The sequence below is a fragment of the Canis lupus genome, chromosome X, assembly GCF_048164855.1.
Source record: "Canis lupus baileyi chromosome X, mCanLup2.hap1, whole genome shotgun sequence".
Classification (NCBI taxonomy): Eukaryota; Metazoa; Chordata; class Mammalia; order Carnivora; family Canidae; genus Canis; species Canis lupus.
The window spans coordinates 71974520-71997991 of NC_132876.1; the positions used below are offsets into that span (position 1 = coordinate 71974520).

A 23472-nucleotide genomic window follows, 5' to 3' on the forward strand; every position below is an offset into this window, starting at 1 on the left:
GCATACACACATATGCAGAAAATCTTCTATTGAAATGAGAAGTTGCTAAAGCAAACTTTAACAGATACCATATAGAAGGCTTATTTCCTGTAGTTTCACATTATTATTGTTGCTATTTTACTAAATACCTCAATTTACTAATCTTACACATGGTATGCATACCTTTGTTAAAGTGTCAAAGAAGATCGGGACTTGAAGGGACATCCAGTCCAATCCTGATCATTTTAGAGATATAAATTTTGAAGTATAGAAAATGAAAAGAACATGCCCAAAACTTCATAATGAAGTAGAGGTAAAACCAGGAATAGACTTTAAGATTCAAGGATCTCCTCGTTGGACTCTCACATAGCTATCTCAGTCTGTACTTCAATATGATTTAGAAGAATCTTGATCAATGCATGGATCTCTTTGAATTGGGAACCTGCTTTTCTACAGAGGAACACCCATTAATTAGCCTTTAGGGTAAGAGGTTGGTATTGGGAACATTTAAATTTTATCATCAATGCCCAATACTCATTTATCCATTAGAAAACTATTTCTTTTCTCTCATGCTCTCTTGCTCCATCAGAAAAATTCTCCAAGCTTTGCATTAGTAAATCACTAAGATGGGTACACTACAACTTCAGCTGGAGTGAGCTACTTGGAATCTACTGTAGTCTTCAGGGATTGTTAATCCAAGTGTTTTCTAGGGACCTAGGCAAAGATGATTCTGCTTTTTCATCTTATTAATGCTTTAGAGTCACTAATGGTTTTGACGAACTGAAGAAAGAGATTTAGTATTATTTGCCATACTTACCTATAGTGATTCACAATAGCCATGGCTCTTTCTTTCTCTTCTTTTATAGATCTACCATAGCCCCGTAACAAAACAGGAAGAAAGTGAGTCAAATTTATGATTTATTGACCTTACAAACTGCTAGCTGTCCTAATCACAGTTAATGCTATCATCAATAATATGTAATATTGATGCAAATGTGTTTATTGATGGCTTTGTGTGGAATAGAATTCGGACTTATTTTTGTAAAAAGAAGTATGTCTACTTATTGAAATAAAGAAGTAACTATATCTTAGCTTTTGGTGTGAGTAGTAATAGCAATATAGAGAAGAACATTATATCTTCCTTGTTCTAAACCCATGATAGAAATGATTTGCATTTCCAAACTAACGTTTCGTGTTTGATATTCCTCATGCCTAAAACAAACATAATGCAATGGGATAATTAAAGCCTTTTGTGTTATTTTTTTATTTTTATTTTTTATTTATTTATGATAGTCACAGAGAGAGAAGAGAGAGAGGCAGAGACATAGGCAGAGGGAGAAGCAGGCTCCATGCACCGGGAGCCCGATGTGGGATTCGATCCCGGGTCTCCCGGATCGCATCCTGGGCCAAAGGCAGGCGCCAAACCGCTGCGCCACCCAGGGATCCCTAGCCTTTTGTGTTATAAGAGTAAAAACTCTATTCTCCCCCTGAATTAAAATATCTTTCCATTTAAAGGTATTAGAGATGACAAACTATGCCCCTTATTCTCTCACTGCAGTCTCCTAGCATGAGCAGGATCAAAAATGTTTCATAGGTAAAGCTTGTTATAGCAGGATCTAACTCTGTTTTCCTTTGTTTGAAACAGTGGAGCTGAATGAAGTAGGTTTCAAGTTTGTTAGGAAATGCATCAATGTCATTGAGACCAAAGGTAAGATATAAACCAGGGCATTGGCAGTGTTTTAATCTGGTCACTCTGAATTTATCCTGGGGCAATTTCTCTAAGGTAGCAATGATGTCATTCATTGACCAGGACTCATTTTAGCAATCAAGACTATTTATAAACCTGAACACTAGACACAAATTTGTAAAATTCCAGCAAATTCCAAACAACTGGTATCCAAGCATATTGGGATAATTTGTGGCTTCCTACTTTTGAAGAGAAAGCTTAATTAATCAAATGGTACAAAGTTCTAAGTTACACAAGATAATTGTGTCCTAGAGATCTGCTGTCCAGCATAAAGCTGTAGTTAACAATACTGTATTGCAGATTTAAAAATGTACTAAAATGGTAGATCTTGTGGTAAGAATTCCTATCACAAAAAATAATAATAATGAATAAAGAAGGCAGCAGGAAACTTTTAGAGGTGATAGATATGTTTCTGCATAGATTGTGGAGATGGCTTCACTTATCTTCACCTCACCAAATTATATATATTAAATACGTAAAGCATCTTCTATTTCAAAGAAAAATAAATAGAAAGAGCTTCAAACAGCTTATAAAGTATTCTGAAATACTACTGGGCACTCCACAAGTAGTGTTATGATGGTTCTATTGCAAATAAATTAGAGTTCAATTTCTGCTACAATACGTATTGGTTTAAAAATTGATGGGGTGCAAAGCCAAACTCAGACAAATATGGAATCAGTGTTTTTCCAGGTTGATAATGATACTCTCTAATTTCTCTCTGAGAATATTTAGAATGTGGGTATGTAGTACGAGTCAAGCTTCTTTTTTTCTGTGAAATGTTGCTAGAATTTCTCTATACACAAAATGGCCTTTTGTTTCACATAAGCCATATTCCATCTCTTTCTTTGTATCACTGCTGACAGGCAACTCAGAGGTTAATATTTCCTCCTTTTTCAGTTAAACCCTAGCTCCGTTCCAAGACAATGGCACTATTCTCAGCCACCCACTGCTACCCACTTAAGCATATTTTTCTATTTACTATAGAGTATATTCTCTTTTGTTCACATTAATGTAATCTTGGTATAATCTAAATGAAAGTATGGAGAACATAATTTGGAGACGTGCTTCAAAACTGTTTCCCTATTGCAGGGGATGGCTGGAGAGCTTGGAGGGAGTAGGGAGACACTTTCCTGTTTGAACTGGCACCAGGGTTTAAGTACTTACTTTCTCTACCTTGAAGGAAATGAAAGCTCTAGTTATAAGAAACACAACTGAGCTCATTTTCTTTCCCTAGGGATCAAGACAGAGGGATTGTACCGTACTGTGGGCAGCAACATTCAGGTTCAGAAGCTACTGAATGCCTTTTTTGGTAACAATTTTAATTTCATAATTTGTATTGGAAATTGTGTATTAAAAAGAAATGTGACTATAAGAGAAAAGAGACATTGTTTTAAAAGGTTGTAGAGTATTTAACAATATTTTCAAGGGAAAATGTACACATATTGCCTACCCTGGGTCAAAGACAATCTTGTCTTGAAACAACTAGCATCTCTCTTTCTCCACATCATATTGACACCTCAGAACCTTTGCAAACTGGCTTCTACCCCAACCTCTCCACTGGAACTACTTTCAGTAGGCTTTGAAGGTATCATCTGTGAAATCCAATGGACAATTTTCAGAAGCTATCTTGCTTGATCTCCTTGTTGACTACTCCCTTCTTTTTGAAACTTTCTGTGTGACTTCTGTGACTCAACCTCTTGTGATTTTCTAAAATCTTGTATTAAATCTTTCAAGTGACTCTATTGACAGATCCTTTTTCTTCTTACCATCTTCTAAATCTTGGCTGGATACTTTCCAGCATTCCACCTTTGCCACCCTTTGCTGCTTCCTCAAAATGTATTCCTAATGAATAAATATTGAATAAATATTAGCCTAGTTATGGATCACATTTTTCCCTTTTTGAACATCTAATAATTGTTTAAAGGTTTTATTTTAATTCCAGCTAGTTAATATACAGTGTGATAGTAGTTTCCTGTGTATAATGTAGTGATTCAGCACTTCCATTCAACACCAATTGCTCTTCACAAGTACACTCCCTAATCCCTATTACATGTTTCATCCCCCCAACTCCCCTCTGATAACCATCACTTTGTACTCTATAGTTAAGAGTCTATTCTTGGTTTGACTCTCTCTTTTTTCCATATATATATATGGAAATATATATATATATTCATTCATCAGTCAATGGACATTTCGGCTCTTTCCATATTCCGGCTTATATTCATAGTGCTGCTATAAACATCAGGATACATTTAGAATTTGAACTAGTATTTTTGTATTCTTGGAAGAAATACCCAGTAGTGCAATTTCTGGATCATAGGGCAGTTCTGTTTTTAACTTTCTGAGGAACCTCCACACAGTTTTCCAAAGTGGCTGCACCTGTTTGCATTTCCACCAACACTGCAAGAGGGTTCTCCTTTTTCCACATCCTCACTAATGCATGTTTCTTGTGTTGTTAATTTTAGACTTTCTGACAGGTGTGAAGTGACATCTCATCTCATTTTCGTTTTCATGAGGAGCTGAAGTTGGGCATTTTTTCATGTGTCTGTTGGCTGATTGGAAAAATGTCTATTCATATCTTCTGCCAATTTTATAATGATTATTTGTTTTTTGGGGTGTTCAGTTTTAAAAGTTCTACTTTTAAAGATTATCAACTACTATTTATTTTATTTATTTTTTTATTGGAGTTCAATTTGCCAGCATATAGCATAACACCCAGTGCTCATCCTATCAAGTGCCCCACACAGTGCCCATCACCCAGTCACCCCAACCCTCCGCCCACCTCCCTTTATACCACCCCTTGTTCATTTCCCAGAGTTAGGTGTGTTTCATGTTCTGTTGCCCTCACTGATATTTCCCATTCTCCCTTCTTTCCCCTTTATTCCCTTTCACTATTTTTTATATTCCCCAAATGAATGAGATCATATAATGTTTGTCCTTCTTGATTGACTTACTTCTCTCAGCATAATACCCTCCAGTTCCATCCATGTTGAAGGAAATTGTGGGTGTTTGTCATTTCTAATGGCTGAGTAATATTTCATTGTATACATAGACCACATCTTCTTTATCCACTCATCATTTGATGGACACTGAGGCTCCTTCCATAGTTTGACTATTGTGGACATTGCTGCTATAAACATCGGGGTTCAGGTGTTCCGGCATTTCACTGCATCTGTATCTTTACGATAAATCCCCAGCAGTGCAATTGGTGGGTTATAGGACAGTTCTATTTTTATTGATTTTATGGATTTCATTTATTTATTTATTCATGAGAGAGAGAGAGAGAGAGAGGCAGAGACACAGGCAGAGGTTGAAGCAGACTCCATGCAGGGAGCCTGACGTGGGACTCGATTCTGGGTCTCTAGGATCACACCCTGGGCTGAAGATGCCACTAAACCACTGGGCCACAAGGGCTGCCTGAGAGATCTATTTTTAACTCTTTGAGGAACCTCCACACAGTTTTCCAGAGTGGCTATACCAGGTCATATTCCCCCCAACAGTGCAAGAGGGTTCCCCTTTCTCCACATCCTCTCTAACATTTGTTGTTAACTGTCTTGAGAATTTTCACCATTTTGCCCATTTCACGATTCGATTGTTTGTTTCTTTGCTGCTGAGTATAATAAGTTCTTTATAGATCTTGGATACTAGCCCTTTATCTGATTAGTCATTTACAAATGTCTTCTCCCATTCTGTAGATTGTCTTTTAGTTTTGTTGACTGTTTCTTTTGCTGTGCAGAAGCTTTTTATCTTGATGATGTCCTAATAATTCATTTTTGCTTTTGTTTCCCTTGCCTTCATAGATGTAACTTGCAAGAAGTTGCTGCAGCCAAGTTCAAAAAGGGTGCTGCCTCTGTTCTCTAGGATTTTGATGGAATCTTGTCTCACATTTAGATCTTTCATCCATTTTAAGTTTATCTTTGTGTCTAGTGTAAGACAATGATCTAGATTCGTTTTTCTACACATGGCTGTCCAATTTTCCCAGCGCCATTCATTGAAGAGACTGTACTTTTTCCAGGGGATAGTCTTTCCTGCTTTGTCGAATAGTAGTGGACCATACAGTTAAGGGCCCATTTCTGGGTTCTCTATTCTGTTCCACTGATCTATGTGTCTGTTTTTGTACCAGTACCACACTATCTTGATGATTACAGCTTTGTAGTACAGCCTGAAATCTGCATTGTGATGCCTCCAGCTATGGTTTTCTTTTTCAATATTCCCCTGGCTATGCGGGGTTTTTTCTGATTCCACACAAATCTTAAGATGATTTGTTCCAACTCTCTGAAGAAAGTCCATGGTATTTTGATAGGGATTGCATTAAATGTGTAAATTTCCCTGGGTAGCATTGACATTTTCACAATATTAATTCTGCCAATCCATGAGCATGGAATATTTTTTACATCTCTTTGTGTCTTCCTCATTTCTTTCAGGAGTATTCTGTAGTTTTTAGGGTATAGATCCTTTACCTCTTTGGTTAGGTTTATTCCTAGGTATCTTATGCTTTTGGGTGCAATTGTAAATGGGATTGACTCCTTCATTTCTCTTTCTTCAGGCTAATTGTTAGTATACAGAAATGTCACTGATTTCTGGGCATTGATTTTGTATCCTGCTACACTGCCGAATTGCTGTATGAGTTCTAGCAATCTTGGGGTGGAGTCTTTTGGGTTTTCTCCGTACAGTATCCTGTCATCTGCGAAGAGGGAGAGTTTGACTTCTTCTTTGCCCATTTGAATGCCTTTTATTTCTTTTTGTTGCCTGATTGCTGAGGCTAGGACTTCCAGTACTATGTTGAATAGCAGTGGTGAGAGTGGACATCCCTGTCTTGTTCCTGATCTTAGGGGAAAGGCTCCCAGTGCTTCCCCACTGAGAATGATATTTGGAGGAGGAGGAGCAAGATGGCGGAAGAGTAGGGTCCCCAAATCACCTGTCCCCACCAAATTACCTAGATAACCTTCCAATCATCCTGAAAATCTACGAATTCGGCCTGAGATTTAAAGAGAGAACAGCTGGAACGCTACAGTGAGAAGAGTTCGCGCTTTATCAAGGTAGGAAGACGGGGGAAAAAAGAAATAAAGAAACAAAAGGCATCCAAGGGGGAGGGGCCCCAAGAGGAGCCGGGCTAAGGCTGGGGCGAGTGCCCACAGGACAGGAGAGCCCCGTCCGGGAGAAGCAGGAGCTGCACCAACCTTCCCGGCGGAAAGGCGCCCGCAGGGAGTTAGAGCAGGACCCCAGGAGGGCAGGGATGCCCTCAGGCTCCCTGGGACACTAACAGACACCTGCACCCCAGGGAGAGTGCGCCGAGCTCCCTTAGGGCTGCAGCGCACATGGCTGGACCCGGGAGCAGCTCGGAAGGGCTCGGGGGCGGCTCCGCGGAGGGGGCTGTGCGGTCGGGAGCGCGAATCCAACAGCCCAGGCCCGGGAGCACTGGGTGCCAGGACACAGCCCAAGATCTGACCTCCCCCTGGGACAGGCAGAGGCCAGGGGGGCCAGGACAGCAAGAACACTCCTGCCCCAAGCTGGGCAGATCAGCGGCCCTGCCCCCGGAGCATCCAGGCCCTGCAGACTGAGAGCTCCATAGTTACTGGGGGAGCTGATTCCAGATTTCCAGAGCTGTCCTCCACCACTGCGGTTGTTCCTCCTAGGGCCTCACGGGGTAAACAACCCCCACTGAGCCCTGCACCAGGCAGGGGTCAGAGCAGCTCCCCCAAGTGCTAACATCTGAAAATCAGCACAACAGGCCCCTCCCCCAAGAGACCAACTAGGTCGACAAGTTCCAGGGGAAGTCAAGGGACTTAAAGTATACAGAATCAGAAGATACTCCCCTGTGTTTTTTTTTTTTTTATTTCTGATTGCTTCCCCCACCCTTTTTTCCCCTTTCTTTCTTTTTCTTTCTCTTTTTCTTCTCTTTTTTCCTTTTTTCTTCCTTTTTTCTTTATTCTTTTTCTCTTTTCTTTCCTTATTTCTCTCCTCTCTTTTTCTCCTTTTCCCAATACAACTTGTTTTTGGCCACTCTGCACTGAGCAAAATGACTAGAAGGAAAACCTCACCTCAAAAGAAAGAATCAGAAACAGTCCTCTCTCCCACAGAGTTACAAAATCTGGATTACAATTCAATGACAGAAAGCCATTTCAGAAGCACTATTATACAGCTACTCGTGGCTCTAGAAAAAAGCATAAAGGACTCAAGAGACTTCATGAGTGCAGAATTTAGATCCAATCAGGCAGAAATTAAAAATCAATTGAATAAGATGCAATCCAAACTATAAGTCCTAACGTCAAGGGTTAATGAGGTGGAAGAACGAGTGAGTGACATAGAAGACAAGTTGATGGCAAAGAGGGAAACTGAGGAAAAAAGGAGACAGACAATTAAAAGACCATGAAGACAGATTAAGGGAAATAAACGACAGCCTGAGGAAGAAAAACCTACGTTTAATTGGGGTTCCCGAAGGCGCCAAAAGGGACAGAGGGCCAAAATATGTATGTGAACAAATCATAGCTGAAAACTTTCCTAATCTGGGAAGGGAAACAGGCATTCAGATCCAGAAAATAGAGAGATTCCCCCCCTAAAATCAATAAAAACCGTTCAACACCTCGACATTTAATAGTGAAGCTTGCAAATTCCAAAGATAAAGAGAAGATCCTTAAAGCAGCAAGAGACAAGAAATCCCTGACTTTTATGGGGAGGAGTATTAGGGTAACAGCAGACCTCTCCACAGAGACCTGGCAGGCCAGAAAGGGCTGGCAGGATATATTCAGGGTCCTAAATGAGAAGAACATGCAACCAAGAATACTTTATCCAGCAAGGCTCTCATTCAAAATGGAAGGAGAGATAAAGAGCTTCCAAGACAGGCAGTAACTGAAAGAATATGTGACCTACAAACCAGCTCTGCAAGAAATATTAAGGGGGACTCTTAAAATTCCCCTTTAAGAAGAAGTTGAGTGGAACAATCCACAAAAACAAGGACTAAATAGTTATCATGATGACACTAAACTCATATCTGTAAATAGTAACTGAACGTGAATGGGCTTAATGACCCCATCAAAAGGCGCAGGGTTTCAGACTGGATAAAAAAGCAGGACCCATCTATTTGCTGTCTACAAGAGACTCATTTTAGACAGAAGGACACCTACAGCCTGAAAATAAAAGGTTGGAGAACCATTTACCATTCAAATGGTCCTCAAAAGAAAGCAGGGGTAGCCATCCTTATATCAGATAAAATAAAATTTACCCTGAAGACTGTAGTGAGAGATGAAGAGGGACACTATATCATACTTAAGGATCTTAAAGGATCTATTCAACAATCCTCAATATATATGCCCCGAATGTGGGAGCTGCCAAATATTTAAACCAATTAATAACCAAAGTCAAGAAATACTTAGATAATAATACACTTATACTTGGTGACTTCAATCTAGCTCTTTCTACCCTCAATAGGTCTTCTAAGCACAACAACTCCAAAGAAACGAGAGCTTTAAATGATACACTGGACCACATGTATTTCACAGATATCTACAGAACTTTACATCGAAACTCAACAGAATACACATTCTTCTCAAGTGCACATGGAACTTTCTCCATAATAGACCACATACTGGGTCACAAATCGGGTCTGAACCGATACCAAAAGATTGGGATCGTCCCCTGCATATTCTCAGACCATAATGCCTTGAAATTAGAACTAAATCACAACAAGAAGTTTGGAAGGACCTAAAACACGTGGAGGTTAAGGACCATCCTGCTAAAAGATGAAAGGGTCAACCAGGAAATTAAGGAAGAATTAAAAAGATTCATGGAAACTAATGAGAATGAAGATACAACCGTTCAAAATCTTTGGGATGCAGCAAAAGCATTCCTAAGGGGGAAATACATCGCAATACAAGCATCCATTCAAAAACTGGAAAGAACTCAAATACAAAAGCTAACCTTACACATAAAGGAGCTAGAGAAGAAACAGCAGATGGACCCTACACCCAGCAGAAGAAGAGACTTAATTAAAATTCGAGCAGAACTCAATGAAATCGAGACCAGAAGAACTGTGGAACAGATCAACAGAACCAGGAGTTGGTTCTTTGAAAGAATTAATAAGATAGATAAACCATTAGCCAACCTTATAAAAAGAAGAGAGAGAGGACTCAAATTAATAAAATCATGAATGAGAAAGGAGAGATCACTACCAACACCAAGGAAATACAAATGATTTTAAAAACATATTATGAACAGCTATACGCCAATAAATTAGGCAACCTAGAAGAAATGGACGCATTACTGGAAAGCCACAAACTACCAAAACTGGAACAGGAAGAAACAGAAAACCTGAACAGACCAATAACCAGGGAGGAAATTGAAGCAGTCATCAAGACACAAGACTCCAGGGCCAGATGATGTCCCAGGGGAATTCTATCAAATGTTTAAAGAAGAAATCATACCTCTTCTACTAAAGCTGTTTGGAAAGCTAGAAAGAGATGGAGTACTTCCAAATTCGTTCTATGAGGCCAGCATCACCTTAATTCCAAAACCAGACAAAGACCCCACCAAAAAGGAGAATTACAGACCAATGTCCCTGATGAACATGGATGAAAAAATTCTCAAGAATATATTAGCCAATAGGATCCAATAGTACATTAAGAAAATTATTCACAATGACCAAGTAGGATTTATCCCTGGGACACAAGGCTGGTTCAACACTCGTAAAACAATCAATGTGATTCATCATATCCGCAAGAGAAAAACCAAGAACCATATGATCCTCTCATTTGATGCAGAGAAAGCATTTGACAAAATACAGCATCCATTCCTGATCAAAACTCTTTAGAGTGTAGGGATAGAGGGAACTTTCCTCGACATCTTAAAAGCCATCTACGAAAAGCCCACAGCAAATATCATTCTCAATGGGGAAGCACTGGGAGCCTTTCCCCTAAGATCAGGAACAAGACAGGGATGTCCACTCTCACCACTGCTATTCAACACAGTATTGGAAGTCCTAGCCTCAGCAATCAGACAACAAAAAGACATTAAAGGCATTCAAATTGGCAAAGAAGAAGTCAAACTCTCCCTCTTTGCCGATGACATGATACTCTACATAGAAAACCCAAAAGCCTCCAACCCAAGATTGCTAGAACTCATAGCAATTTGGTAGCGTGGCAGGATACAAAATCAATGCCCTGAAATCAATGGCATTTCTATACACTAACAATGAGACTGAAGAAAGAGAAATGAAGGAGTCAATCCCATTGACAATTGCACCCAAAAGCATAAGATACCTAGGAATATACCTAACCAAAGAGGTAAAGGATCTATACCCTCAAAACTATAGAACACTTCTGAAAGAAATTGAGGAAGACACAGAGATGGAAAAATATTCCATGCTCATGGATTGGCAGAATTAATATTGTGAAAATGTCAATGTTACCCAGGGCAATTTACACGTTTAATGCAATCCCTATCAAAATACCATGGACTTTCTTCAGAGAGTAGAACAAATTATTTTAAGATTTGTGTGGAATCAGAAAAGACCCCGAATAGCCAGGGGAATTTTAAAAAAGAAAACCGTATCTGGGTGCATCACAATGCCAGATTTCAGGTTGTACTACAAAGCTGTGGTCATCAAGACAGTGTGGTACTGGCACAAAAACAGACACATAGATCAATGGAACAGAATAGAAAACCCAGAAGTGGACCCTGAACTTTATGGTCAACTAATATTCGATAAAGGAGGAAAGACTATCCATTGGAAGAAAAACAGTCTCTTCAATAAATGGTGCTGGGAAAATTGGACATCCACATGCAGAAGAATGAAACTAGACCACTCTCTTGCACCATACACAAAGATAAACTCAAAATGGTTGAAAGATCTAAATGTGAGACAAGATTCCATCAAAATCCTAGAGGAGAACACAGGCAACACCCTTTTTGAACTCGGCCACAGTAACTTCTTGCAAGATACATCCACGAAGACAAAAGAAACAAAAGCAAAAATGAACTATTGGGACTTCATCAAGATAAGAAGCTTTTGCACAGCAAAGGATATAGTCAACAAAAGTAAAAGACAACCTACAGAATGGGAGAAGATATTTGCAAATGGCGTATCAGATAAAGGGCTAGTTTCCAAGATCTCTAAAGAACTTATTAAACTCAACACCAAAGAAACAAACAATCCAATCATGAAATGGGCAAAAGACATGAAGAGAAATCTCATAGAGCAAGACATAGACATGGCCAACATGCACATGAAAATGCTCTGCATCACTTGCCATCAGGGAAATACAAATCAAAACCACAATGAGATACCACCTCACACCAGTGAGAATGGGGAAAATTAACAAGGCAGGAAACAACAAATGTTGGAGAGGATGAAAAGAAAGGGGAACCCTCCTGCACTGTTGGTGGGAATGTGAACTGGTGCAGCCACTCCGGAAAACTGTGTGGAAGTTCCTCAAAGAGTTAAAAATAGACCTGCCCTCCGACCCTGCAATTGCACTGTTGGTGATTTACCCCAAAGATTCAGATGCAATGAAACACCGGGTCACCTGCACCCCGATGTTTCTAGCAGCAATGTCCATAATAGCCAAACTGTGGAAGGAGCCTCTGTGTCCATCGAAAGATGAATGGATAAAGAAGATGTGGTTTATAACAATCAATATTACTCAGCCATTAGAAATGACAAATACCCACCATTTGCTTCAACATGGATGGAACTGTAGGGTATTATGCTGAGTGAAGTAAGTCAATCAGAGTACGACAAACAGTGTATGTTCTCATTCATTTGGGGAATATAAATAATAGTGAAAGGGAATATAAGGGAAGGGAGAAGAAATGTGTGGGAAATATCAGAAAGGGAGACAGAACATAAAGACTCCTAACTCTGGAAACGAACTACGGGTGGTGAAAGGGGAGGATGGCGGGGGGTAGGGGAGAATGGGTGACAGGCACTGAGGGGGACACTTGACGGGATGAGCACTGGGTGTTATTCTGTATGTTGGTAAATTGAACACCAATAAAAAATTAATTTATTAAGAAAAAGAATGATGTTTGCTGTGGGCTTTTCGTAGGTGGCTTTTAAGATATGAGGAATGTTCCTTCTGTCCCTGCACTCTGCAGAGTTTTGATCAAAATAGATGCTGTATTTTGTCCAATGCTTTCTCTGCATCAATTGAGAGGATCATATGGTTCTTATTTTTTCTCTTGTTGATATGATCTATCACATTGATTGCTTTATGAGTGTTGAAGCAGCCTTGCATCCTGGGGATAAATCCCACTTGGTCATGGTGAATAATCTTAATGCACTGTTGGATCCTATTGGATAGTATTTTGTTGAGAATTTTTGCTTGTGTGTTCCTCAGGGATATTGGTCTATATTTCTCCTTTTTGGTGGGGTTTTTGTCTGGGTTGGAATTAAGGTGATGCTGGCCTCATAGAATGAGTTTGAAAGTATTCCTTCTCTTTTTATCTTTCGGAACAGCTTTAGTAGAATAGGTATTGTCTTTTCTTTAAATGTTTGATAGAATTTCCCTGGGAAGCCATCTGGCCCTGGACTTTTGTGTCTTGAGAGGTTTTGGATGACTGCTTCAATTTCCTCCCTGATTATCGGCCTGTTCAGGCTTTCTATTTCTTCCTGTTCTAGTTTTGGTAGTTTGTGGTTTTCCAGAAATGCGTCCATTTCTTCTAGATTGCCTAATTTATTGGTGTACACCTGGTCATTATATGTTTTTAAAATCTTTTGTATTTCCTTTGTATTGATGGTGATCTCTCCTTTTTCATTCGTGCTTATTTGATTCTTTTCTCTTTTGTTTTTAATAAGGCTGGCTAATGGTTTATCTGTTTTATTAATTCTTTCAAAGAACCAACTCCTGGTTTTGTTGGCCTGTTCTACAGATCTGGTCTCTATTTCATTGAGTTCTTCTTGAATCTTTAATACCTCTCTTCTGCTTCTGGGTGTATATTTTATTTGCTTTTTTTCCTCCAGTTCCTTTAGGTTCAAGGTTTGCTTGTGCATTTGAGTTTTTTCCCATTTTTCGAGGTATGTATGTATTGTGATATTTCCCCCTCAGGACTGCTTTTGCTGTATCCCAACAATTTTGAAAGGTTATTGTTGTCCCCAAGATTGCGAATCCAAGAAACCACCAAGGATCCGACACCGATGCAAGCGCATGAGGGTTTATTAGCAATCTCGAGCTTGGGTCCAAGTATACCCGACCCGACGGAGCAGGGACTTGGCCCCCGAAGTGGGTTATAGCTGAGTGTTTTATAGGCTGGTCTAGGGGATTTTCAGAAGATGTGGAGGAATTTCTCAAGTTCTGTTTACATTCTGATATGGGGCTTTCAAGGGCATTGAGCTCTGTTCTCATTCTAGTATGGGAATTTCTATCAAGGGCATGGGCTCTGTTGTCTTTCTGATATGGGATTCTCTGCTGAGGACATTGAGGACATTCTGCAGTTTTTCCCGTAATGTTCAGCTCTTATTCACAGGGGCCTAAGATGGCTGTACTTGTGCTAATGCTAAACTTTAGGTGGGATGGCCTTAATTTTTCTCGGCCTCCACAGTTATATCTTCATTCTCATTAGTTTCCATGAATCTTTTTAATTCTTCTCTAATTTCCTGCTTGACCCTTTCATCTTTTAGCAAGATGGTCTTTAACCTCCATGTATTTGAATTCCTTCCAAATTTCTTCTGTTGATTTAGTTATACTTTCAGAGCATTATGGTCTGAAAATATGCAGGGAACAATCCCAATCTTTTTTTTATTGGTCAAGACCTTTTTTGTGACCCAGTATGTGGTCTATTCTGGAGAAAGTTCCATGTGCACTTGAGAAGAATGTGTATTCAGTTGCGTTTGGATGTAAAGTTCTGTAGATATCTGTGAAATCCATCTGGTCCAGTATATCATTTAAAGCTCTTGTTTCTTTTGAGATATTGTGCTTAGAAAATCTGTCATTTGCAGAACGCACCGTGTTGAAGTCTCCCAGTATAAGTGTATTATTTTCAAAGTATGTCTTAACTTTGGCATTAATTGATTGATATAATTGACAGCTCCCACATTAGGATTTAAATATTCATGATTGTTAGATCCTTTTGTTGGATAGATCCTTTAAGCATGATAGAGTGTCCCTATTCATCTCTTATTATAGTCTGGGATAAGCTTTATCTGCTATGAGGATGGCTACCCCTGCTTTCTTTTGAGGACCATTTGAATGGTAAATGTTTCTCCAACCTTTTATTTTCAGGCTGTAGGTATCCTTAGGTCTAAAATGAGTCTCTTACGGACAGCAAATAGATGGGTCTTGCTTTTTTATCCAGTCTGAAACCCTGTGACTTTTGATGGGATCATTAAACCCATTCACGTTCAGAGTTACTATTGAAAGATATGAATTTAGTGTCATCATAATACCTATTCAGTCCCTGTATTTGTGGATTATTTCTTTGGAATTCCCCTTTCTTTTACAGAGTCCCCCTTAATATTTCTTGCAGAGCTGGTTTGGTGGTCACATATTCTTTCAGTTTCTGCCTATCTTGGAAGCTCTTTATCTCTCCTTCTATTCTGAATGAGAACCTTGCTGGATAGAGTATTCCTGGCTGCATGTTCCTATCATTTAGGACCCTGAATATATCCTGCCATCCCTTTCTGGCCTGCCAGGTCTCTGTGGAGAGGTCTGCTGTGAATCTAATAGTTCTCTCCATATAGTTAGGGATTTCTTGTCTCTTGCTGCTTTAAGGATCTTCTCTTTATCTTTGGAAGTTGCAAGTTTCACTATTACATGTCGAGGTGTTCAATGGTTTTTATTGATTTTGGGGGGAGGGATGTCGCTATCTCCTGGATCTGAATGCCTGTTTCCCTCCCCAGGTTAAGGAAGTTCTCAGCTATCATTTGTTCAAATACACTCTTTAGTCCTCTGTCTCTTTCGGTGCCCTCTGGAACCCCAATTAAATGTAGATTTTTTCCTCCTGAGGCTGTCATTTATTTCCCCTAACCTTTCCTTATGGTCTTTTAATTGTTTTTCTCTTTTTTTTCTCAGCTTCCTTCCTTGCCGTCAACTTGTCTTCTATGTCACTCACTCGTTCTTCTACCCCATTAACCCTTGTCTTTAGGACCTCCACTATGGACTGCATCTCATTTAATTGATTTTTAATTTTGGCCTGATTAGATCTAAATTCTGCAGTCATGAAGTCTCTTGATTCCTTTACGCTTTTTTGCAGAGCTGCCAGTAGCTTTATAATTGTGCTTCTGAATTGGCTTTCTGACATTGAATTGTAATCCATATTCTGTAACTCTGTGGGAGAGAGTTCTGTTTCTGATTCTTTGTTTTGTGGTGAGTTTTTCTTTCTAGTCATTTTGCTTAGTGAAGTATGTCTAAAAACAAGCTGTACTGGGAAAAGGAAGAAAAAAAAGAGACAAAAAAAGAAAAAAAACAACAATCAAAAATATAGCAAGGAGGTGTATCCTCTGGTTCTATATACTGTAAATCCCTCAACTTCCCCAGTAGCTTTCCAACGCTGCTGTGCCAAGAACTTGCGCCTCCGCTGTCCTTCCAGGTGGTCTTTTGGGGGAGGGGCCTGCCGTACTAATTCTCAGGTGTGTGCACCTGGGGGTGCTGCCCCACCCTGTGCCATTTGAAAGGCTCAGTGGGACCTGTTTATCCTGTGAATCCCCTGTTTCCGGGAGGCTTGGCTCAGTCCCAGGTATAGGGTGACACCGGGAGGAACAACCACACTGGCAGCGGCCAGCTCTCCAGCTCTGGAGTCAGCTCCCGTAGTAACTCCTGCAGTCTCCCAGTCTGTGCTGGCCTGGATGCTCTGGCAGCAGGGCGCTGATCTGCACAGCTTGGGGGTGCCTGGCCGCAGGAGGGTCGTCGCTTTCCTGTGCCCTCCCCCCCTCCACCTGTCCTTAGAGGAGCTCAGGATCCTGGTCTGTGTCCCCCAGTTCCCTGTGATCAGAGGCCTTCACCGGTGGAATTGCACTCCTGGTGCATGGCTCCCCAAGGCAGCAGGGCACAACCCCCTCTGCCGGAGTCGCCACCAGAGCTGCTCCTAAGGCCCTTCCTGCACACGCTCCAGCCCTTTACTGGGCTTGGCCCGCGGTGTGTGGCCTGCTCTCCCCCAGGGTTCACTTCCTCTGTTAGTGACCCTGAGAACCTGGAGGCTCCACTGCCCCTCCTGTGATTCTGCCCGAGTTCCAGGCTAAGTGCCTTTCTGTCCGGGAAGAAGCAGGTGCGTTCCTGCTTCTCCAGGTTGGGCTTTCCTGTCCTGGAGGCTTTTGCCTCCGGGCTTTAGCCCGGCTCTTCACAGGGGCCCCTCCCCCACTTGATTCTTATTTATTTGTTTGTTTGTTTGTTTGTTTGTTTAATTCATTCTTTTCTTTTCTTTTTTCTTTTCTTTTCCGTCTTCCTACCTTAGCGCAAACTCTTCTCTCTGTAGCATTCCAGCTGTTCTCTCTTTAAATCTCAGGCGGAATTCGTAGGTTTTCAGGATGATTTGAATGTTATCTAAGTAAGTTGGTGGGGCAGATGAGTTGACCCCTAATCTTCCGCCATCTTGCCCCACCCCCAGTTTTATAAGTTCTTATAGATTCTAGATACTAACCTTTTATCAGACAGGTCTTTTGCAAATATCTTCTCCCATTCCATAGACTGCCTGTTAGTTTTGCTGATCATTTACTTCATTGTGCAGAAGCTTTTTATTTTGATGAAATCCCAATAGTTTATTTTTGCTTTTATTTCCCTTGCCTCAGGAAACATATCTTGTAAGAAATTGCTATGGCTGATATCAAAGAAGTTACAGCTTGTGTTCTCCTCTAGGACTTTGATGCTTTCCTGCCTCACATTTAGGCCTTTAATCTATTTTTAATTTAGTTTTGTATATGGCACAAGATAGCTTTCCGGTTTCATTCTTTTGCATGTAGATTAACAGTTTTAGCAACACCATTCATTGAAGACAGTCTTTTTTCCATTGATATCCTTTCCTGCTCTATTGATGATTAACCATACAGTAGTGGGTCCATTTCTGGGTTTTCTTTTTTGTTCCATTGATCTATGTGTCCGTTTTTATGCAAGTACCATACTATCTTGATCACTAGAGCTTTGTAATACTACTTGAAGTCCAAAATTGTGATGCCTTCAGCTTTTCTTTTCTTTTTCAAGGTTGCTTTGGCTATTCAGGGTCTTTTGTGGCTCCATACAAATTTAAGATTGTTCCAGCTCTGTGAAAAATTCTGTTGGTTTGGGTACTATAGACATTTTAACAATATTTGTTCTTCCAGTCCATGGACATGGGATCTTTTTCCATTTCTTTGTGTCTTCTTCAATTTCTTGCATCAGTGCTTTATAGCTTTCAGAGTATACATCTTTTACCTCTTTGGTTACATTTATTCCTAGGCATGTTATGGTTTTTGGTACAATTGTAAATGGGATTGATTCCTTGATTTCTCTTTCTGCTGCTTCATTGTTGGTCTATACAAATGTAACAGATTTCCATAATTTGTTTCGTAGCCTGCAATTTTACTGAATTTGTTTATCAGTTTTAGCAAGTTTTTGGTGCAGTCTTTCAAGTTTTCTATATAGAGTATCATGTCATCTGCAAATAGTGAACATTTGACTTCTTCCTAGCCAATTTCGATACCTTTTATTTTTCTGTGTTGTCTGACTGCTGTGTCTGGAACCTCCAGTACTATGTTAATATCAGTGGTGATATTGGACATCTCTGTGTTGTTCCCAACTGTAGAAAAAAAAAATTCTCAGTTTTCCCCCATTCAGGATGATATTAACTGTGGGTTTTTCATATATAGCCTTTATTTTGTTTAAGTATGTTCTCTCTAATCTCTAATCCTTTTTAAGGGTTGTTATCATGAATGGATGTTGTACTTTGTCAAATGTATTTTCTGCATCTATTGAAAAGATCATATGGTTCTTATCCTTTCCTTTATTAATGTGGTGTATCATGTTGATTGATTTGTGAATATTGAAACACTTTTAGCCCAGGAATAAATCCCACTTGATTGTGCCAAATGATTCTTTTAATGTAGTGTTGCATTAAATTTTCTAGTATCTTGTTGACAATTTTTACATCTATGTTTATCAGGGATATTTTGGCCTGTCATTCTCTTTTTTAATGGAGTCTTTATCTGCTTTTGGTATCAAGGTAATGCTGGCCTCAAGAATAAATTTGCAAGTTTTCCTTCCTTTTCTAGTTTTTGGAATGGTTTGAGAATAGGTATTAACTCTTCTTCAAATGTTTGGTGGAATTCCCCTGTGAAGCCATCTGCCCCTGGAATTCTATTTGTTGAGAGATTTTTGATTACTGACTAAATTTTTTTGGTGGTTTTTCATCTGTTCAAGTTTTCTATTTCTTCTTGTTTCAGTTCTGGTAGTTTATATGTCTGGAAATATATCCACTTCTTCAAGGCTGTCCAATTTGTAGGCATATGTTTTTATCATAATACTCTCTTATAATTGTCTTTCTGTGATATTGGATTGGTTGTAATTTCTTCTTTCTCATTTGTGATTTTATTTATTTGGTTCATTTCTCTTTTCTTTTTAATAAGCCTGGCTAGGAGTTTATCAATTGTATTTATTTTTTCAAAGAACCAGATCCTGGTTTCATTGTTTCATTCTATTGGTTTTTTTGTTTCTATATCATTTGTTCCTGCCCTAATGGTTATTATTTTCCTTCTGCTGGCCATAGGCTTCATTTATCCCTCTTTTTTCTAGCTTCTTAGGTATAAGGCTAGATTGCATATTTGAGATTTTTCTTGCTTCTTGGGGTAAGCCTATATTGCTATGTACTTTCCTCTTAAGAGGAAACTTTGCAATTTTGATTAAATTCTGAAAATCATGGGTATTGCATGTCTTGATTTTGTTGATTTCTTTTAAAGATTATTAAAATTTGTTTTTTAGATAGTTATTTGTAGATCAGCTTGGTCCATTTCAGACTTCTTTTTAAGCTTGTTGGAACAAATGTTAGGTATCTTTTGCTGGCTAGATTAGCCCTACTAATAAAGTCTGCCTTCTTTTGTCTCTTTACTCTTATTGATTGGAACTTAAATCTTGCTCAACTCTGCATCAATTCTTGAAATTGTTCAGCTTAAAATTCCCTGATATGTCATTAGGTAGCCTCATAGATTTCTTTTAAAGATTATTTATTTATTTTAGATAGAGACAGAGAGACAGAGAGTACACGCAGGGGGAGGAGCAAAGGAGAAGGGAGAGGGTGAGGGAGTGACTCTCAAGCAGACTCCATGCTAAGCCCAGAGCCCAATGTGGGGCTCAATCCCATAACCCTGAGATCATGACCTGAGTCAAAACAGAATCAGAAAGTCTGCTGACTGAGCCGCCCAGATGCTCTCCTAGCCTCACAGATTTTTATCTTGGTCACTCATGGCTTAATATTCAGTGACAGACTCAAGGAGATGCATAGAATTTTTTTTTTAGTTTCTTTATAGTGCTCGCTTTGGCAGCACATATACGATTTATTTCTCTATATAACTCCAACTTTTCTATTACACTGCCTTGCAAATTCCAAATGCCCCAGCCTCTCTCAACTCCTCTCTCAACTCTTGAGTCTTTGTCTCATTACCTAAGCAAGACTTCCATGCTCAGATTAAGCTCTCATTTCCTGTGCTACCATTCAGATAGTCATTTCAGGTAGCAACCTGTGGCAGTGGTAGTAATTATTTTATTCCTTCCTCCTCTTTTCAGAGTCATAATACTCTGCTGTCCATTGTTAAATGACTACAAACAGTTCTTTCTTATATTTTGTCCAATGTTCTAATTGTTACAACAGGAGAGCAAAACTAGTACCATTTACTCCAACATGGCTTAGAGTGGAAGTCTCTCTGTGGGATTTTACTAGCACCTCTGTGCTGATAGCACCCAAAAATCTCTAGTCTAGACATCATCTCATGAGTTCTAAACTCATCTATCCAGTTTCTCACTGGACCTGTGCTTCCCAAACATATTTAGGTCATGGCACATTGGAATGATCATATATGTAGAGCATACTCTGTTAAATGAATAAAACTGATCATGGCAGAGGTAGTAAGCTCCAAAGGCTAAAGGAATCAGAATTGGAATTGTTGCAGGCTCTCTCTGTATGTAGATGTTCCACAGATACTTATATTTGACATGTCCAGAACTAAACTTAATTGTTTCTATCTTTTGCAAACCTGCTGTTCTTCCTTTTGTGAATGATAGTAAATTATCTGATAACCTCGGTTTTCATAAAATGTCAGAAAACAAATTGAGTGTGGAAAGCTGAAGTGTGAATAAAGCACATATTTTTGGTCTTTTCTGTGATGCATAGCTTACTTTCCATTACCCGGCAGGCCTGACAGCCTAACCCTGTTAGTATTTGAGGATGCTACAGCATATAGTAATAGCAGGTGTAGAATTTTTGTATTATAGATTGCATTATTATTGTATTTAGCACTCTACATTCTTGACTTAAAAAAATTCACATTGTCTTATTCCTGGCCATTTACATCCCATTTTTTAAGCTAAGAACACTTTTTTACCTATGAAAGAGCTTACAGCATGGCCCAGAATATTTAGTCTCTGAAAAATTATTGAACTCAGATTAACTGTTTAGAATTCTCTGACTACTATCACTACATTTTTCTACTTAATATATATTAAGCTAAAAATGTACCATGCTTGGCATCCTGCTGATTCTCTTACAGGCTTTTAATAGGACTGAAATGGTTCCCTCAAATCATATGTGGCAATACAGTTTGATTCATATATCATGGAAAGCAGCAGCATTGGCATATTGTATCTATTAAACATCAAGCTCCAAATATCAGTACTTATAGGAATATCTGAAAAGTAGACCAAGAATTTCTGGACATAAATATTTATACATATAATATAAAACAGTGTCAGTTGACTTAATTATACATAAAAGTGGTAATCCCTGATCCTTTCCTCAAATCTAATTCTAGATTTGGTGAGACTTATTCATTTAGCAAATAATTTGAGTAACTACTAAGGGTCAGGCATTCTGCTTAAGGATGTAGATTAGAGTGAACATATCACTTGCCTTTCCTACATTCATGCGACTTGCATTCTATAGGGAAGACTGTCTTTTTGCTAACTTATAATATGTATTTGTGTGGGATAATCTCCCCTCTAAGCTTCTTTTATATTATGTCTTCTGGGAATTCTCACCTCAAAGTTGTCTTGCTTCCTTTCACTCCACCCTGACCTATTCCCACACCATTAGGGGCTGGCTTCCTTGGCCTCATATAGGCTCATCATGATTTATTCCAGGAGGAAGAGCATTCCTCTCCTTTGGCTAGTATAGCATATTTTTCTCTCTTCTTTACTTAAGTCTCATGTTCTATGTCAGTCAAAAGTACACTTCCAGGTATGTTGTTTTTTTTTAAATTAAACAACCTTTAGACTACTTTCTTTTTTTTAAGATTTTATTTATTCATGAGAGGCACAGAGAGAGAGAGAGAGGCAGAGACACAGGCAGAGGGAGAAGCAGGCTCCATGCAGGGAGCCCGATGTGGGACTCGATCCCAGGTCTCCAGGATCACACCCTGGGCTGAAGGCAGCACTAAACCCCTGAGCCACCAGGGCTGCCCAGACGACTTTCTTTATAGCATCTCCTACATCACAGGACTGTGGGCTTTTTTTCTATTGTTTACTAAAAGCTTCCATTCCTTCTCAAACTGAAAATCTGTCTTTCTGACAAGGAAAGACACAAAGTCAATGGAAGAGGAGGGGGAAACACATCTACAATCAATAATTATTTTTTTAATCAGTCCATCATTGGGTTAGTCACATTTCTTCCACACCCAAGATTGTTGAATGATGCTCTGTGTTAACAGATCCTACAAACTGTGATGGGTATCATCTGCACTCATGCTGAATCTGTTGTAAACTACTCTAGTCACAGAGAAGCTAATCTGATTACCTCAGAAATAGCTTGGTACTGCACTGTTCTGCTTCTCTACTCCTTATCAAGTTATTGTCATCTTATTAACAATAATGCCTATTATGATGATTATACATATTTGTATTATAATATTGATAATCATAATCATGATCACGACAATACCAATGTACCTGGCACACTGCAGGTACTCAGTAACTCTTCCTTCAATGGAACTCTAAAATATTGTGCTCCAGAGCATATTTCAGAATGATTGAAGCAGAGGGGTGAGGCAGAGCAGGGAGACTGGATGGATTGACATGTGTTCTTTATGAAGTTGAATCTGGCTAGGAAGCCATACACAGAAAAGCGTTGTTCCCAAAATACTATTACCTAATGTCGGAGGCCTACTGAACTAAAAAGAGGAGAAATTAACATAGTAAGTGAAGTAACAAATCATTAGTAAGATGTTTCTTATTCAGGTTTTAAGATTTCTCCTTCTATCTTTATGCTATTAAAAGAAAACACATTTAAATTTCATATACTAAATGGAACACCTAATATAATCATATGTAGACAGTTAAATAGAGTAGACATGGTAGTAGACTCTTTAAAAAAAAAACTCATACTTAGGTAGTCAGTATCTGAAGAGTTAAGTTTAGTATTAAACTCACATATATATATAGACAAATACATAATAAGTATATATTAAAAAGAAGCAACTTCAAATTATATGAGCTCTTTGAGTAATAGAGAGATAATATCCCTAGCAAATAAAACAAAAGCATAGCGCACTCCACTTTCAGAGCTGCAAAACTTGAATTCCGCATATATCTGTAAAGCAATTCTGTAGGTTAAGAATCTTTATTATACTCAATTACAGTGGGGAG

At 39.1% G+C, this 23472-nt stretch overlaps 1 protein-coding gene across 5 annotated transcripts in view; it reads left to right on the forward strand.

Moving 5' to 3' along the window:
* OPHN1 (oligophrenin 1) overlaps positions 1–23472 on the forward strand; it is a 526199-nt gene that overhangs the window by 373618 nt on the left and 129109 nt on the right. For all 5 annotated transcript variants that reach the window (XM_072817292.1, XM_072817295.1, XM_072817294.1 and 2 more), the window contains 3 exons: positions 846–879; positions 1625–1687; positions 2961–3035. In XM_072817292.1, the coding sequence (XP_072673393.1) occupies positions 846–879; positions 1625–1687; positions 2961–3035 (172 nt within the window). The remainder of the gene's footprint in view (positions 1–845; positions 880–1624; positions 1688–2960; positions 3036–23472) is intronic.